This window comes from Ursus arctos, unplaced genomic scaffold, assembly GCF_023065955.2.
Source record: "Ursus arctos isolate Adak ecotype North America unplaced genomic scaffold, UrsArc2.0 scaffold_9, whole genome shotgun sequence".
NCBI classification, from domain to species: Eukaryota; Metazoa; Chordata; class Mammalia; order Carnivora; family Ursidae; genus Ursus; species Ursus arctos.
The window spans coordinates 42,575,700-42,593,513 of NW_026623111.1; the positions used below are offsets into that span (position 1 = coordinate 42,575,700).

The 17,814-nt window shown below is 36.8% G+C and overlaps 1 protein-coding gene across 5 annotated transcripts in view; it reads left to right on the forward strand.

Annotated features, from left to right (window-relative positions):
* Positions 1 to 17,482, forward strand: part of CEP135 (centrosomal protein 135) — a 72,918-nt gene extending 55,436 nt beyond the window's left edge. For all 5 annotated transcript variants that reach the window (XM_026508935.4, XM_048212023.2, XM_057309743.1 and 2 more), the window contains 8 exons: positions 82 to 250; positions 1,078 to 1,188; positions 1,502 to 1,687; positions 5,846 to 6,055; positions 7,123 to 7,325; positions 8,410 to 8,514; positions 11,066 to 11,178; positions 15,737 to 17,482. In XM_026508935.4, coding sequence (XP_026364720.1) covers positions 82 to 250; positions 1,078 to 1,188; positions 1,502 to 1,687; positions 5,846 to 6,055; positions 7,123 to 7,325; positions 8,410 to 8,514; positions 11,066 to 11,168 — 1,087 coding nt within the window. In that variant the 3' untranslated portion in view covers positions 11,169 to 11,178; positions 15,737 to 17,482. The remainder of the gene's footprint in view (positions 1 to 81; positions 251 to 1,077; positions 1,189 to 1,501; positions 1,688 to 5,845; positions 6,056 to 7,122; positions 7,326 to 8,409; positions 8,515 to 11,065; positions 11,179 to 15,736) is intronic.
* Positions 17,483 to 17,814: the final 332 nt, after the last annotated feature.

Genomic DNA, 17,814 nt, shown 5'->3' on the forward strand with positions numbered 1-17,814 from the left:
GAGTACAACAGTTTTCTTTTAAATGATTTACAGTTTTTCAAAAAGCTTTCTTTATTATTTCCACATCCCTTGTGTTAACAGCCAGCTAAAGGAAACGTTGACTAATCGGGACCGAGAAATAAGCAGCCTCCGGCGCCAGCTTGATGCAGCTCACAAAGAACTTGATGAGGTAGGAAAATCTAAAGAAGTGTCTTTTAAGGAAAACAGAAGATTACAAGATGATCTGGCTACAATGGCGAGAGAAAACCAGGTATGAGCACAATGCATAAACTTTGATTGTTTTATGGCATATTCGTTCTTTGCTAAATTTTAAAGCTCTAAATATGTTTTTTAAAATTGAATGATAGAAATATCAACAACATAAATAATTCTTTGAGGAGAATGGAATTTATAAGAATATTAAAAATGTGGTTTAGAATGCTACTGTATATCACTGGGTGTTTAATTGATGCAACTGTGGTCTCCTTACCATTTTGGTCTTTGTTACGGGGAATCCTAAAGCTGAGAACATGGTGATTCTCTGTGGCAGATACCATGTCACTCTCAGCATCACTCCCAGGGCAAAGTGCTGTGTTTTAAAGACCCAGGATAGATTTTAATTTTTCATACTTCCTACCAGCAGCTTAGAAATACACCTATAAGTAAATTAGTGAATATTTTAGAATGGCAGATGCTGAAAAGTATTGGGTTTGTTTGTGCTGGTTTGTTAAAGGATTATACCAAGAAGATGAATGATTTTCCTGTTTTAAATACTGAAAATTTTTTTTAATTACTTTTAGTGTTCAGTGTACAGCATATTGCCAATAAATGAATTTTAAAAAATGTCACCCTAGGAGCATAGCTAACCCAATAATATAAATGCCAGATACATGGTCAAGACTATTGTGGGAGATGGGTGGTAATATTTGGTTAAAAAGTCGAGGTCAGGAAAAACATGTGAAAATAACTCTTGGGAACAGTTTTCCTTTTTCCTACTCTTATTCCCCCAATTCAAAAGGAGCTCTTTGAATATAAATAGAACTCATTAGGTGCCACATTCATTGTAGATTTATCTGTCTTCAATTTTCTGATTTATAGGAAATCTCACTGGAATTGGAAGCAGCCGTGCAAGAAAAAGAAGAAATGAAGAGTAGAGTTCATAATTACATAACTGAGGTGTCACGATGGGAGAGCTTAATGGCTGCGAAGGTGAAAAAAAACATTATTTAAGTTGGATTTAAGACTGATATCTAAAAATATTTTCATGAGTAGTTATTCTGTCTCCTCATTTATATATTTATTTTTTCTGTCCCCTCTCTTAGATACTAAGATACGAGAGTAGAGATCTTGCCTACTGTATTTTTATGTTTCCCCACAGATCTTACTTAGTATGCTGTCTGCACAGATAGTGTACGCTTCCTAATTAAAACAAAAATCCCATTGTCTGTATATGTTTATGATAGGAGTATTCCAGTGGTGACAATTATTAATTTTGAAACAATTTAATTGTGCTTAAAACCAGGAAAAAGAGAATCAAGATTTGTTAGATAGATTTCAGATGCTTCATAACCGTGCTGAAGACTGGGAGGTCAAAGCCCATCAAGCCGAGGGAGAAAGCAGCTCAGTTCGACTGGAACTTCTTTCTATTGACACAGAGAGGAGACACCTCCGAGAAAGGGTGGAGCTATTAGAAAAAGAAATTCAGGAGGTAATATATACATTTATCTTGTGATGACATTATTTAGTAAAACAATAACATTCAAAGGTACTTTAATGAAGTGAGGTTTAAGCACTGATAAAGTCAAGTTCAATATAATCTTTTATCATGAATTCTAATAATTTGCTTAGGAGCCCCGTTACTTTTTTTTAAATTGTAGTAAAATATGCATAACATCAAATATACCATTTTAACCGTTTTAAAGAGTACAGTTCTTTGGCAGTTAGTACATTCACATTGTTATGCAACTGTCACACCATCTCCAGAACTTTTTCATCTTCCCTGACAGAAACTCTGTACCCATTAAACACTAATTCCCCGTTCCTCACTCCCCACTCCCACCCTCCCTCACCATCCCAGCACCTGGCAACCCCATCCTACTTTCTTTCTCTGTGAATCTGACTACTCTTTGTACCTCATGTAAGTGGGATCATAAAATATTTGTCATTTTATGACTGGCTTATTTCACTTAGGTTTAAGGTTCAGTTAACCTCAAGGTTCATGTGTGTTGTAGCATGTGTCCAAATTTCATTTCTTTTTAAGGCTGAATAATATTCCATTGTGTACATACCTCACATTTTCTTTATCCATTCATCGGCCAATGGACATTGCATTTGTTTTCATCTGTGACTATGAGGAATAATGCTGCTATGAGCATGAATGTATAATATCTACTCAGGTCCTTGCTTTCAGTTCTTTATGATATACCTGGAAGTGCAGTGCTGAATCATGGTAATTTTTATGTTTGATTTTCTTTTTTTCAGGAATTGCCATGCTTTTTTCCTTAAGGAAAACTATAACAAACATAAAAATATGAAAGTGGCTTTAGAATTTGGTAATGGATAGAGGCCGAAAGGATTTTGAGGTGCTTGATCGAAAAAGCCTAGACTGCTTTGAAAAACTTGTTGGTAGAAAGATGCATAGTAGAGGGGATTCTAGAATGGGCTCAGAAAAAAGAAAGAAGAGCTATTGACAAAACTTCTGTCATTTACAAAATACATAAATTGTCAAGAACAGAATTTTTCCAGAAATTTTAATGTTTCTTCTAGTAAGGTCTCAGATACAATTGAGGAACATGTTATTGGACACTGAAAGAAAGTTGATCCTTGTTATAAAATGGCAGAGAACTTGGCTGAATTAATTATGGTCTACTCTTGGAAGGAAAGTAGAACTTTTTTTTTTTTTTTTTAGATTTTTTTTTTTTTTTAATTTGAGAGAGCGACCAAGCATGAGCAGGGGAGGAGCAGATCTGGTCTATGTATATACGTATATATACTGTGTGTGCGTGCGTGTATGTATATATATATATACATATATATATACATACACGCACGCACACACAATGAAATATTACTCAGCCGTAAAAAAGAATGAATTTTCTAATTCTTGCATTTGCAACAACATGGATGGATCTAGAGGGTATAATGCTAAGCAAAATGAGAAAGACAAATACCATATGATTTCACTCAAAGATGGGATTTAAGAAATAAAACAAATGAACAAAGAAGAAAGAGACAAACCAAGAAACACTCTTAACTCTAGAGAACAAAATGATGGTTACCAGAGGGGAGGTGGGTGGGGGAGGGGTGAAATAGGTGAAGGGGATTTAGAGGACACTTACCATGATGAGCACTGAGTAATATATACAATTGTTGAGTCACTATATTTTACATCTGAAACTAGTATAACACTATGTTAAGTCTACTAGACATAAAATTCAGGGGGGAAAAAGCAACCAGGTGTTGATGATTTGGAACATTCTTAGCCTATCCGGACAGTGTGCTCTGGAGACAGGGCCAAGTGTGTGGCTCCACAGCCTCTTTGTGAACAGATTAGGTATGTGACTCACGTAGCCAGTCAGTCATCTCAGTAGAAGTACTGCCAGCTTGTACTGACAGGGACAGAAACAAAGTGAGATGGAAGGAAGGCTGTAGAACATCTGGGATCCTACCAGCAGAAAACAGGCTAGTAGAGTTACCTGGCTACAAATGTGTGTTCTCCTTAGAGAAAAAGGAAGAATGGCTCTGTAGGTAGCTCAGAGACCAGCACGGCTGCCAAGAGCAGCTCAAAGGCTGACGGGGCTGCTATTGCCACCACAGGTCCCGAGGGCACAGGCCCAGGGGATATTGCCTCCTTGGTTCCAGAGTGCAGGGCCACTGCCACTGAGGGTTGAGAAGGTGGGGCCACCCTAGCAGGCCCAGAAGACGACAGACCATCAGGGCACAGATAATTATTCTTAGGCCTTAAAACCGAATGGAATTTGCCTTGCTTGGTTGTAAACTTACTTTGGACTAGTAACCCTTTCATTCCTTCTGTTTTCTCCCTTTCATAGTGGGCATGTCTATTCTATGCTTGTTTCGCTGTTGTTTTTGGAAGCAAATAACTTGTTTATTAGTGTCACAGATCTCAAGAGGGAGCATAGTTTTGCCCCTGGATGGACCATACCCAGAGTCTTACCCATATCTAATTTAGATGATGCTTATATGATATTTTGGACTTAGAATTGATGCTAGAATGTTGGAATGGAGTGAATGTATTTTGCACAAAGGAAGGACATGAATTTTGGGGGAGCTAAAGGGTGGATAGAATTATGGGCCTTAAGTTGTGTTGAAATCCTAACCCCCAGCACCTGTGAATGTGGCCTTATCTGGACATAGGGTTTTTGCAAGTATAATCAAGTCATACTGGACTAGGGCAGGCCATAATCCAATGATTGGTGTCCTTTGTAAGAGAAATCTGGAACAGAAGATACAAGGGAGAACACCAGATGAAGGCAGAGGCAGAGACTGGAGTGAAGTATTTACAAGGCAAGGAACACTAAGGATTGCTGGTAGCTACCAGAAGTTGGGGAGGGGCGTGGAATAGATTCTCTCTTAGAACCTCCAGAAGAAGTCAACTCTGCTAACATCTAAATTTCAGACTTGTAACCTCCTGAATTGTGACAAGAAATTTCCGTTGTTGGGGCGCCTGGGTAGCGCAGTCGGTTAAGCGTCTGCCTTCGGCTCAGGGCGTGATCCCGGCATTCCAGGATCCAGTCCCACATCGGGCTTCTCCGCTAAGAGCCTGCTTCTTCCTCTCCCACTCCCCCTGCTTGTGTTCCCTCTCTCGTGGGCTGTCTCTATCTCTGTAAAAAAATAAATAAATAAAATAAAATAAATTTCCGTTGTTTTAAACCACCCAGTAGTTTGCAGGGCTTGGTCACAGCAGTGCGAGGAACTACCCTCTCTCTCTGAGCTTTCCTATTAAGAGTATAATAACTGAAGGAATGCTTTACAACCTTCAGGAAAATTCTCAGAAGAAACTGTTCTTTAATTTTTCTGTTCTTTGTCATTGTTCATGTTTTTATGTGATATATAAAATTGACTTTTACAAATTTATATTTAGTTTTGGGGAACTTTGATTTTAAATTCATTAACTTGGAAAATCAAAATATTTACTTTTCTGGAACTATTGAAATTTATTAAATCTTCACAGCACAGTTAGATTTTTAATGTCAGTTTATTTCATTAATACCTATTAAAATAATTTTATTTTTCAAGTATGGAATTCTTATTAAACTCTAGAGTTTATATCAGTTTGTATTTATCACTTAATTTAAATTGAGAAAGTTAAAATGTGTACTATTCTAGGAAAAGAACTGTATCAGTATTTCAAACTTTATTATTTCAGTTATTAAAATCTTATAAAGTTGTGTATTACTATTAGGTTACATTAAATTTAAATACAACTTCAGGTATTTTGTTTTAAAGCAAACTCCATTTTGAAATTTAAAATTTAAAGACAGCTGAGGAGTGAGAAGTATATATGTTACATTTTCTTGAAAGGGTATTATAACAATTTATAAAGATAAAATTTAACCTAACTTCAGAGATCCCTCTTGTTCACCCTAAAACAATAATTCTCATCTTTGCATCTTCCAAATATATACATGAGGTACTTAGGTACTATGATGAATAATTATATACAATTTATTTGGTTAAGCATTAAATAGGCCATCTTTAAATAGCAGGCAGCTTCCTGAGAATATCTTAAAATATGTAAAAATTGGCTCTCATATTTTCATAAAGTGAGGTCATGGCTGCACAGACTCAAGCCTTTAAAATTATTGAGTTATTTCAACTTTTTACTGGTTTCTTTTTCTACTTTCAGCACATAAATGCACATCACGCTTATGAATCTCAGATCTCATCCATGGCAAAAGCCATGTCTAGACTGGAAGAAGAGCTGAGACATCAAGAAGACGCAAAAGCGGCAGTGTTGAACGATCTGTCGTCTCTTCGAGAGCTTTGCATTAAGCTTGATTCAGGCAAAGATATTATGACCCAACAACTGAATTCCAAAAACCTGGAGTTGGAGAGGGTAAGAACTTAAAAGAGTTTGGTTTGTAGCACATTGTTTTATCGAGCCCTACCCTCATTGTTTTACTTATTCATGCACTGCCCAATATATTTGTTCCCCTCTAAGGAGTTACTTTGACTACAGGATTTTGACAACTAGATTCTTTGCCAGTATTTTCCTGGCAAACATGGTGATGAAATCCGGTGCTCTCCATTTTGGATTAGTTTGCTGTTTAGGAAAATAGGAGTCTTCTTTTTATAGAATAGGAGCATATCCCAGTAGATTTCTTTTCTCTGTTTGAAGGTAACATTTAAATGAAGGATTGAGCAGTTCATTGCTTCCTAAACGGAATAGTTTTTCTGATAAAATCCCAAGATATTTAGGGGTGCTTGGTGGCTCAGTAGGTTAAGTGACTGCCTTCGGCTCAGATCATGATCTCCAGATCCTGGGATTGAGCCCCGAGTTGGCTTCCTGCTCAGCGGGGAGTCTGCTTCTCCCTCTCCCTCTGCCCCCAACTCCTCTCAAGCGCACTCTCTCTCTGTCTCTCAAATAAATAAATAAAATTAAAAAAAAAAATCCCAAGGCATTTAAATCTTACTTAATTTTTAAACTTTAGTTAGCTGGAAGTTCCAATTCTCAAACTTGGAACTTTAAACAGCCCAGTGTGTATTTTCAAACATAGGTGTTTTCAATTTTCATTCATTTAGTAGTATCTTTATTTTTGGGTACTGAGAAGCTCCAGTGCTGGCTTGACTGTGTAATCAGAGGACACATAATAGCCAAGAGGGGCCTTCTTGCTAATAAGATTGGCCACATTTTAGGATTTTATGTTTAATGACCCTCTCTTGACAAGGTAGTGTGAGTGAAAAGTATTCGAGGGCTGGAGTAGGTCTTGTAGCAAATAAGCCCTTACTGAAAATAGCAAAAATTATTTTGAAAATAAGATGATTTTCTTACACTTAAAAAAATGGTTCAAAATCTTTAACTGGTACCCAAAATAAATAACTGATGGGTGTATAGCTCTGCAAATAATTTTTCAAACAAGTCTAAAATTGTACTGAGGTAATCTTCCTTTGTTTTCCCTGTAGGTTGTGGCAGAATTAGAAAATGTAAAATCAGAAGCAGAACTGTTAAAAAAACAACTGTCAAGTGAGAGACATACAATTAAAAACCTTGAATCGTTGTTGGCTACAAATAGAGATAAGGAATTTCATTCTCATTTAACATCCCACGAGAAGGATACAGAAATTCAGCTACTTAAGGAGAAGTTAACCCTTTCAGAAAGCAAATTGTAAGTGGCATAAATCAACCTATGTAAAGAAAACAGCTTGTCAAAAATAATTTTTCAGTTTTTGGTGGGAGAGGGGGATGGAAGCGTGTAAGGTGGTACAAAACCAAAATATCTTACTTAGGTGGTGGCTGCTTTTGGGAACTCAGGGGTTTAGTTCAGGAGAGACATCGTGTTTGGAAATGTAGATTTGTATATCTTCACCACAGAGATGGTACCCATGGAAGTGAATGAATGAACTTTAGAAAAATGTCTAAGTTTGAGGAACAAAGAGGAGTCAGCAAAGGAGAGAGCATTTCAGGATGGGGAGAGCCATCTGTGTCTCTTGCTGTGGACTAGGAAAAAGACCTCAAAAAGGCTGTGTGATATTACCTTTTAGGAGATTGATGATAGTGTCTTTTAAATGGACAGGTTTGGACATACTTGATGGAAGAGGGGAAGAAGTCCAGAGTGGATAGTATGAGTGGAACAGTTTTAACAGAAGTTAGAAATATTTCTCTTTCAGGGCGCTTGGGTGGCTCAGTCGGTTAAGCGTGGCTCAGATCATGATCCCAGGGTCCTGGATCGAGTCCCATGTCAGGCTTTCTGTTCAGTGGGAAGCCTGCTTCTCCCTTTGCCTGCTGCTCTGCCTGCTTGTGCTCTCTCTCTCTGTCAAATAAATAAAATTGAAAAAAGAAAAGAAAAAAAATATTTCTCTTTCTGAGGCAGGAGTCAAGAGCCAATGAAGATACTTTACATCTTGAAGTTATAATTCATATCTTGTTCAGATTTGTATTTCCACCATTGCTGCAGTGCCCAGCACATAATGGAAGCTCAGTTTAAGTATTTGTTAAATAAATAAGATGAATGAATGAATGAATGAATGAATGAATGAATGGGAAAACTTAGTGATAGAAGCTTCTGAAAAGAAAAAAAAAAAGCTCCTGAAGTTGAGAAAATTTGTGTTAAAAAGTCTTGTTTTCTTTTTTTGTCCTTAAGGAACACCTCCATTTGTATTTATTAATAACAAAAACAAAGATCCGTAGTACTTGACCAGAAAACAGTGCATTTGTTATTTATTTCTTTGATTTTTTAAATTTTTTTTAAGAACTAGTCAAGGCCGGGAAAATACCATGCTTCGGGCTAAAGTGACACAATTACAAACCGATCACGATGCTCTGAAAAGGCAGATTTCAGCTGAAAGATATGAACGGTAAGAAAAAATTCTTAGCACTGGACGGTGTTTTTATTTATCCCCTATACTATTTCAAAAAGGATTTAATATGGCTTAAAAATAGACAACTTCCTTTTAGCATTCATACAAAAATAAATTTCTTCTGATATTTCTTCTTAAAAAGGCAACAGGTGTTGTGGAAGATAATATCCTTACAGTAAATAAAGTAGCAAGTATTGTCTCAGTGTTTTCTATAGCTTTTCTCAGGGCAAAATTCGGGCATTATTTGAAAGAGTATAGATAGGGAATCAGCAAGCTAGTAAGGATTCTACAAGAACCCAAAACAGTTTGGTCCAGTAGGAAACTCTAAATATAGATCATCACAAAAGCGATGATGATCGTAAGAACAATTGATAAGGGACACCTGGGTGGTTCCGTCGGTTAAGGGTCTGCCTTCGGCTCAGGTCATGATCTCAGGATCCTGGGATTGAGTCCCATATTGGGCTCCACGCTCAGTGGGGAGCCTGCTTCTCCCTCTGCCTGCCACTCCCCCTGCTTGTGCTTTCTCTCTCTCTCTGACAAATAAGTAAATAAAATCTTAAAAAAAAAAAAAATTGAGGGGTGCCTGGGTGGCTCACTGGGGCGCCTGGGTGGCTCAGTCATTAAGCGTCTGCCTTCAGCTCAGGGCGTGATCCCAGAGTTCTGGGATCAAGCCCCACATCAGGCTTCTCTGCTGGGAGCCTGCTTCTTCCTCTCCCACTCCCCCTGCCTGTGTTCCCTCTCTCGCTGGCTGTCTCTCTTTCTCTGTCAAATAAATAAATAATTTAAAAAATCTTTTTTAAAAATTGATAAATATGTGTCAGATATGGTATACCAATAATCTATTATGCTTATATTAGAGAAAACCAAAGCCACACAAATAGTAAATGGTAGAGTCAAAACTAAAATCAAGGTAGATCTTATACACCTGAAACTAACATATGTATGTTAATTATACTTGAATTAAAAAAATAAATACAAATTTAATGGGGCGCCTGGATGGCTCAGTCAGTTAAGCATCTGACTCTTGATCTCAGCTCAGATTTTGATCTCAGTGTTATGAGTTCAAGCCCTGCATTGGGCTCCATGCTGGGCATGGAGCCTACTTAAAAATTAATTAGTTAACTAATTACAATAATTAATTAAAATGAAGGAAAGGCAGATCTAATTTTATATCCCATGCTCTTATATACAATATATTCCCTATGGCTTAGTAATTTTCATACTCACTTATATTTCAGTTCATTTGCTTTGTTATATTGAAAACTGAATCCCCAAATGTTACAAAGGAAAATGAGACCTGCTTTCACAACTAAAATGAAAATCTAATTTGCAAATCACTTGTCAAGTTACTTTTCTTCCATTACTCTTTCTTGCTATGTTAATACCATAGACATAAACATTCCTGAGATTTCATTCTCAAATAGTTCGTTAAATTGATTAGGTCAATTTTTTGAGTTCTCTTATTATCCTTTGGCATCAGAACTATTTGGAGTATAGACAAAATCTGCTGGGAAATCAATATTTATGATTTCAAAGAGAAATGAAGCCTGAGAAATGAAGTGTTATAAAAGCATCAGTGACATAAAAGCAGTGTTACTAATTTCTTGTAATTGGAAAGATTTAGTTTCTCAATGTTCTAAACTACATACATGATGATTTCCATTCCCTAATGATGATTTAAATTCTCTTAAATCCAAGGGCCCTAAATCAAGCCCTCTTTTGCCTAGAGTTATAAGGCCCTGTTAATTCTGCTTTTTCCATTGCCCCTGGTCACCCCAAAGAAACCTTGGCTGGCATGACCATGACTCCTTTTCCTTACCATCCAACTAGATTATACATTCATACACCATCCCAGGGAACAGTGTTGGTTCCTGGGGGAAGAGAGAGTGGGGAAAGAAAAACTTTAGGTATTACAATGATTTATAGCCCTCTAAAGGATCTCAGTACATAAATAGCGTATCTAGGTATTAAAATTTCATGGGGAGAGATAGATAATTTAGGGGGAGGGAATATCTTAAAAAGTTTCTTTAGGGAGATAATAATGAAAGAAAGTTTGTGAAACACCCAGCTAGGTAGAAATCCTGGATACTGAAGAACATAAGGCAGAAAGTCTAGGCCAGAGACTCTGAATAGCCCACAAAAGAGGTAGCAACACAGTCACCATGCTTTGTGGGGCTGACTCAGACACAGGGAAGGAGAGCATAACAGAAATAGTGATTTCACTTCTGACATTTGGGAGTTGTTATTAAGGAAGAGGCTGGATTTATGTGCACGAGGAGGTGGGAAAGGAAGAGGGGGGCAGAGGAGGGAACCACCCAACTTTGAAAATCTCTATTCAGGGAGGCTTTGAACAATCTCTTATGGTACATATTCCTTTAATTGAAATCTTTTATTCACTACTTAAAAATTATATAAGGACGTAGGATTTAAATTTAGTAGAAATACTCATTAATTAATTGAGAAGTTAGTTATCACCCAGTAACAATGTAGCGCCTTGTATTTGTATTCCACTTTTTGGTATAATCTCTTATTTGATCTTTACCAACAGAGAACGAGCAATCCAAGAGATGCGTCGCCATGGTCTTCCCACACCACCCCTTTGTTCTACTCTGAGGTCTCCTGTACATTCTCCTGAACATATAAACTGTTAATTATCAGAAGGTATGTATGTAACACCAAGGACAGGCAAAACTAATCTGTAGTTATAAAAATTCAGAAAGTAGTTTTCAGTGTGGGGGGAGGGGAGATTGCTTACAGAGGTGGTCAGGGGAACTTTGTGAAATAATGGAATGTTCTGTATTTTGGTGATGGTTACATGGATTGTTAAAAACTCAGTGACCTGAACATTAACAGTTCATACCTTTTATTGTATGTAGATTATACCTCATTTTAAAAAAGAGAAGACATCCACAACAAAACACTAAATGACAGTATGAGATATCACATGGTAATATGTGATGAAGTGCCAAATTCAAGGTACAAATAATAGGTGGCAAAAGTAGACACAGATGTACAAATAGGAGTGTACATGGCACAGTAGACTCAATCCGACAAGATCGGCAGGTGGTTGAGAGATGATGAGGGAAGAAGGCATGGAAGGTAGAATGGGACATACAGGTTATATTGAATGTGAGGCGAAATTAGAGATTGTATGTAGTCTTGATTCTAGGAGTCAAGGGGAGCCGTCGAAGGTCCTTCTGAGTATAAGATGAATATGAGGGAGGGATTAAGATGAAAGAACTGTTCCTGGTGGATCAAGGTTGTAACTGTATTTGGGCCATATTGGGGAGGGTGGAAATCAGAGGCAGGGAGACCAGAAAGAGGTATGAAATGAACAGTATATGCAGTTCAGTATCTGTATAATAATTGAAAGCTAGGGGGGGCGCCTGGGTAGGGCAGTCGTTAAGCGTCTGCCTTTGGCTCAGGGCGTGATCCCGGCGTTCCGGGATCGAGTCCCATATCGGGCTCCTCCGCTGGGAGCCTGCTTCTTCCTCTCCCACTCCCCTGCTTGTGTTCCTTCTCTCGCTGGCTGTCTCTGTCAAATAAATAAATAAAATCTTTAAAAAATAATAATAATTGAAAGCTAGGACAGATTTTAAAAAACAAATTATGATATATATACAGAAAAGTGCCATATCCTAGTATACCACTCAGTGAGTTCTCACAAATAGAACACACTGATGTATCATCTACACCCAGATCAAGAAACAAAACCTCTCTCTCTCGGGCTCTCCCCTGGTCATAAGCCCTGCTCCAGAAATAACTGTCCTGTCTATTAAAAACATAGATTTCTTTTGCCTGTTTTGGGACATTTTTTAAATGAAATCCTACATTTCTGGCTTCTTTTCTTCCACCGTGTATCTGTGAGATTCATTTGTACTGTTGTGTGTACTTGTAGGCTGTTCAGTCTTGTTGCTGCGTTGTGGGTACTCATTCCATTGTTGATGGAATGGCTTTTGGTAATTTCCAGTTTGGGCTCTTACGGAGTTATGATGAACATTCTAGTACCTGTAGGTGAACAGACCTATGCGTTTCCTTTGGGTATATACTCAGGACTGAGGTTGTTGGGTCACTGGACATGCAGATGTTCAGACTTAAGTAGCTATAGCAAGGTGGTTGTGAAGAGCTAGGATACATTTGGCAGAGGAAGGGCCAAAGGGATGTGCTGGTTCCCTGGAAAAGGGAATGAATGGGAAAGAAGTATGTCAGACCCAGGGCTTGAAAGGTAGGTGACTGTGAAAAATGCAAGCTCCCTGACTGAAATAGTGAAGTCAGTCTTTTTAAAAAATACGCATTTCTTTGCCTTTTTAAATAGAAGTATATAGAAGATAATTGAGCATTTCCTCGATGACTCGGAGTCCTCATTATGAACATTAATTATATACTCTGCTTTAACCTACTGATGCCCCCAGGGTTTATTGGTATTTGTAGGACCCGGGTTTAAATGATGTCTGATCGCTGTGCTTTTGCTTTTGTGTGTGTGTGTGTTTGATTAGACCGTGTATTTCCCTCTTTCACTTTGAGACCACTTCTCAGTGCTGGCTGCGATCGCTGTGTCCTCACAACTTCAAAGCCGTATTAATTTGACTGTGATTAGATGGACGTGCAGCTTCTCCTTATAAGGGCTTGTAACAGTTGTGACACGTACATTTTCTCATACCAGATTCACAGCTGCATTTTAGATCAGGGCTTGGTAAGTTAAGGTCCATGAGCCAAATGTACTCCACTGCCTATTTTTGTAAATTTAGCTTTTTTGGAGCATAGCCACACCTGTTTACATATTGTGTTAAGACTGCTTTTCTAAGTCGCTGATTGAGTAGTTGTGATGGAGACCCTGTGGCCCACAAATCTAAAATATTTATTACCCGGCCTTTCACATCCTGTGGCCTCTGGAAAACTCCACTGTACACCCGTGAGATAGTAGAGTGAAAAAACAATTCTTTAGTTTTATGAAAATAGGCTTTACCTTATAGACCCCCCAAAAAGGGAGGGTCTACACCCAACATGAGTCTCAGATTCACAACCCCGAGATCAAGAGTCACCTGTTCCACCAACTGAACCTGCCAGGTGTCCCTAGTTGCGATAAAAAATATATATCATGGACTTTGCTCTCTTAACTATTTTGAAAGTGTACAACTCAGTGGCATTAAATTCACGTGTTGTACTGCCAAAACCACTATCTCCAAAACTGTTTCATCATCCCAAACAGAAACTCTGTATCCATTAGGCAGTAACTCTCTAGTCCCCTGACTTTACCTCCCTAGGCTCTGGAAATCCCTAATCTACTTTTAAGTCTTCGTGAATTTGCCTACGGATTTTCATGTAACTGAGATCATACTTTGTCTTTTCGTGTTGGACTTATTTCACTTAGGATCATGTTTTCAAGGTTCATCTATGTTGTAGCATGTGTCAGAACTTGACTCTTTTTTATGGTTGAAGAATATTCCTTTGTGTGGGTGTGCCACATTTTGTTCATCCACTCATCAGTTGATGGACCCCTGAGTTGTTTTCACTTCCTAGCTATTGTGAATAATGCTGCTATGAACATTGGTGTATAGTATAGTATTAAAATCCCTGTTTTCAAGTCCTTTGGGAGTACCTAAGAATAGAGTTTCTGGGTCATATGGTAATTCCGTGTTTAAATAATATATCCTCACTGAGAAAACATAAAATACAAAAACATAAAGAAGGAAATCAAAACCACTTTTTTTAACATTTTTTTGTTGTGATAAAATATACATAACATCACATGTATCATTCTAACTTAAGTGTGCATTTCTCTGGCAATTAGTACATTCACATTTTTGTGCAAAGGTAATGTCCACTGTCCATCTCCAGAACTTTTTTATCTTCTTCAACTGAAACCTCTTTACCCATTAAACACTAACTGCCCATCCTCCGCTCCTCCCAGCTCCTGGCAACCACCATTACAAATTTCTGTCTCTATGAATTTGACTACTCTGTTTACCTCATATAATTGGAATCCTACAGTACTTGTCCTTTTTGTGACTTACAATGTTTTCAGGGTTCATCCAAGTTAAAACATGTGTCAGAATTTCCTTCTTTTTTGAGGCTGGACAATATTCTGTTGTATGAATGCACCATGTTTTGTTTATCCATTCATGAGTTGATGGATACTTGAGTTGCTTCTGTCTTTTGGCGGTTCTGAAAATGGATGTGCAAATCAAAATCACTTTTAATCCTACAACCCAGAGAATGTAACAATTAGCATTTTGGTATATACTTCCTTCTTGTGTTTGATGTGTAATAAATATACACACACATTCATAGACATATATACTTCTAATAGAGATCATACTCAAAATAGTTATCCTATTTTTTGTTTTGTTTTGTTCTTTGGGGTTTTTCCCCTTAATAAATTGTTGAGAGTATCTATTCTTATCATTAGAAGTATTTTTAAAATGCCATTTTAAAATCATTATCTAACAGTTCATGACATGGATGTTCCATGATTTACTTAGATTACTTTCTCAGTGTTTCCATTGTGGAATTTTTCATATTTGTGTGTGTGTGTGTGTGTGTGTGTGTGTGTATTTTAATTGGGAGGGTGATTGGATAACACATAAGGTTAAAATATTTGGAAAAATATTTGACTATCCATAATGTGCTGTTTTAAGACGCAGACAACACAATTTACAGTACTTGTATATTAACCTAAAGGTCCTATTGTTCCTCATTTTGAGTGATTTTTCTCAGTTAACATGCTGTGTTATCCCTTTCTTTTCACTCTGTATTATTCATTTAGTCCTCATATACTTTGATGTACTTTGGTGGTTTGAGGAGAATATCTTCTTGAAGTATAGAACAGTACTTCTGGGGGCGCCTGAGTGGCTCAGTCGTTTAAGCGTCTGCCTTCGGCTCAGGTCGTGATCCCTGGTTCAGGTCGTGATCCTGGGTTCCTGGGATGACCCCTGCACCGGGCTCCCTGCTCAGCGGGACGTCTGCTTCTCCCTCCCCCACTCCCCCTGCTTGTGTTCCCTTTCTCGATGTCTCTCTCTCTTTCAGATAAATAAATAAAATCTTAAAAGAACAAACAGTACTTCTGAGCTATTAATTACAACTTCATTATGGGCAAAGGCTTTATTGGAGACTACAATTTCAGTTAAAGCTGAAAACAATCTCAGTTTTTGTGAATGTTCTAAGTAATTTTGTTTGTCATTTTTCTCTTAACTCACCTTTCCTGTCCCCTCTTTTTCAGAATGGTGGCTATCAATGAGTTACCTGTATGGATTTTTTAAAGGATAGAGCAGTAATGAAATATTTGGAGTACTTGTTCCTGAAAATCATGAACATTGACACAAATTCTACCTCTGTCAACTTTTATTTAAATCAGTGAATATTTATGTAAAAAATTTGGTTTAAAAGAGCCATATCTATGTGTATATTTTTATATGTATGACAGAACAAAATATGTATTAATAGTGCTAACTAATGTTCTGTCTGTATTTATACTATTTCTGACTTATATTACTCCTCAAAGTGTGTGTTCATACTGTGAATTAATATAATGTATTGTTCACATTATGCTTTAATCATCTTTTTCATAAAGAGCCATGATATGTGTATATAAATATTCTTACAGTACTTGTTTTCAAAGTGTTTTTAGTTTTCATGCCTGTGTTTATAACCCATATCTTTAATGCATTCAAATAGGATTATCAACTTTGATGCTATGCTCTCTTAGTTAACTTTTTTCTTCTAAATGTAAAATTAATTATTCACCAGTTTGTTTTCTGGTAATATATTCAGGTCTATTTTTAACAATAGCAGAGGTCTTGATAAAATAATGATTACCATATATAATTTGTTATTGCTAACTCGAAGAACTGTGATGGAAAAGACACATTCATATATTATAAATAGTATTATTATTTTGGTTATCACATGGACTTTCATTTAATGCAAATTGTATCAAAGTCAAATTAAATCTGTATTTAGAATTTTGTAAGACAATAGAACAGAAATTTGAGACACTCTTTCAGTAAATAAAATTCCTCCCTGTATTAATTGAAAATCTCAGAGTATAAAAGTATGTGGAGTAAATATAGTATTTTGTTAAAATGCCAATCTGCATTCAAAAATAGCAGTTTTTTGCTTCTAAACCTGTGTGTTGTAGTTTATGAGTCTTGAGAATAGTAGTAAACACTGAATTGTAGCATGTTAAATAGAAAACAACTTTTTACAATTAATTTTCAAAGTTGTAATTTTAAGGAATTTAGATATATACATACATCAATAGAAGAACAGAAGTACAGAATAGAATGTCAGGTACAAAAACTAATCGTGTTTGAACCATACACATTTGAAGAAAATTCTGTTCTCTGCAGATTTCATTATGATTGAAAAAGAAGAACTTAAGGACTACCATAGGAAAGTTGAAGAGCAGTTATTTATGATACGTTTTGTTTCCTCTTGCTGTTTACTACAGTGGAGTGTGTGTGTGTGTGTGTGTGTGTGTGTACCTGGGGGTGGGCACTGTTGTTTTTCCAAAACTCATATGCCTTATATGTTCGGGTTATGCCCTTTGCAACAATTCGCTGTGTATTTGGGTGTGACGTGGCTTACTTTTCTACCACCTTTGTAATTTTATGAATTCCACCTCCTTCGTGTGAATTCATGTGTTATATAGCAAAATACAAGAGAAATGGGACTATTTGCAATGTCATATGGAAAATCTTTTAATAAATATATGTAAATAAAATTAAAAAATCTGTCCCCACCTTTTCCCCCAAGCAACAGCAAGACATTGTGTTATTTTATTTTTAATGTTTTCTATAATTAAAAATGTATAGCTTTAATTGTTATTTTCTTAACCATGTTATTACAATTTTTCTAAATTAGTTTTATTCTAAAATACTGAATGTTGACATTTTATAGATGTTTTTGTTTTAAGTAATTTTAAATTATGCTTGATATAGATTTTCCCAATAAACTTTCCAATTTATTTTCTCTTTCTTACAAATAGTTTTTTCTTAAGTTTTAGCAATATTCTTAATTCTAAAATTAAGTACAATTAATTCAAATCAAACTTTATCATGATAGGATATGGGGAAATCGCTGTGTTTATGTGCCAGGTATTTTGTTTTCTTTCTTTTTTTTCACTGACTTTGATTTATTTCTAGATATTTCAAATATAAGAAATGAAGTCAGGGGCGCCTGGGTGGCGCAGCCGTTAAGCGTCTGCCTTCGGCTCAGGGCGTGATCCCAGCGTTCTGGGATGAGCCCCACATCAGGCTCCTCTGCTAAGAGCCTGCTTCTTCCTCTCCCACTCCCCCT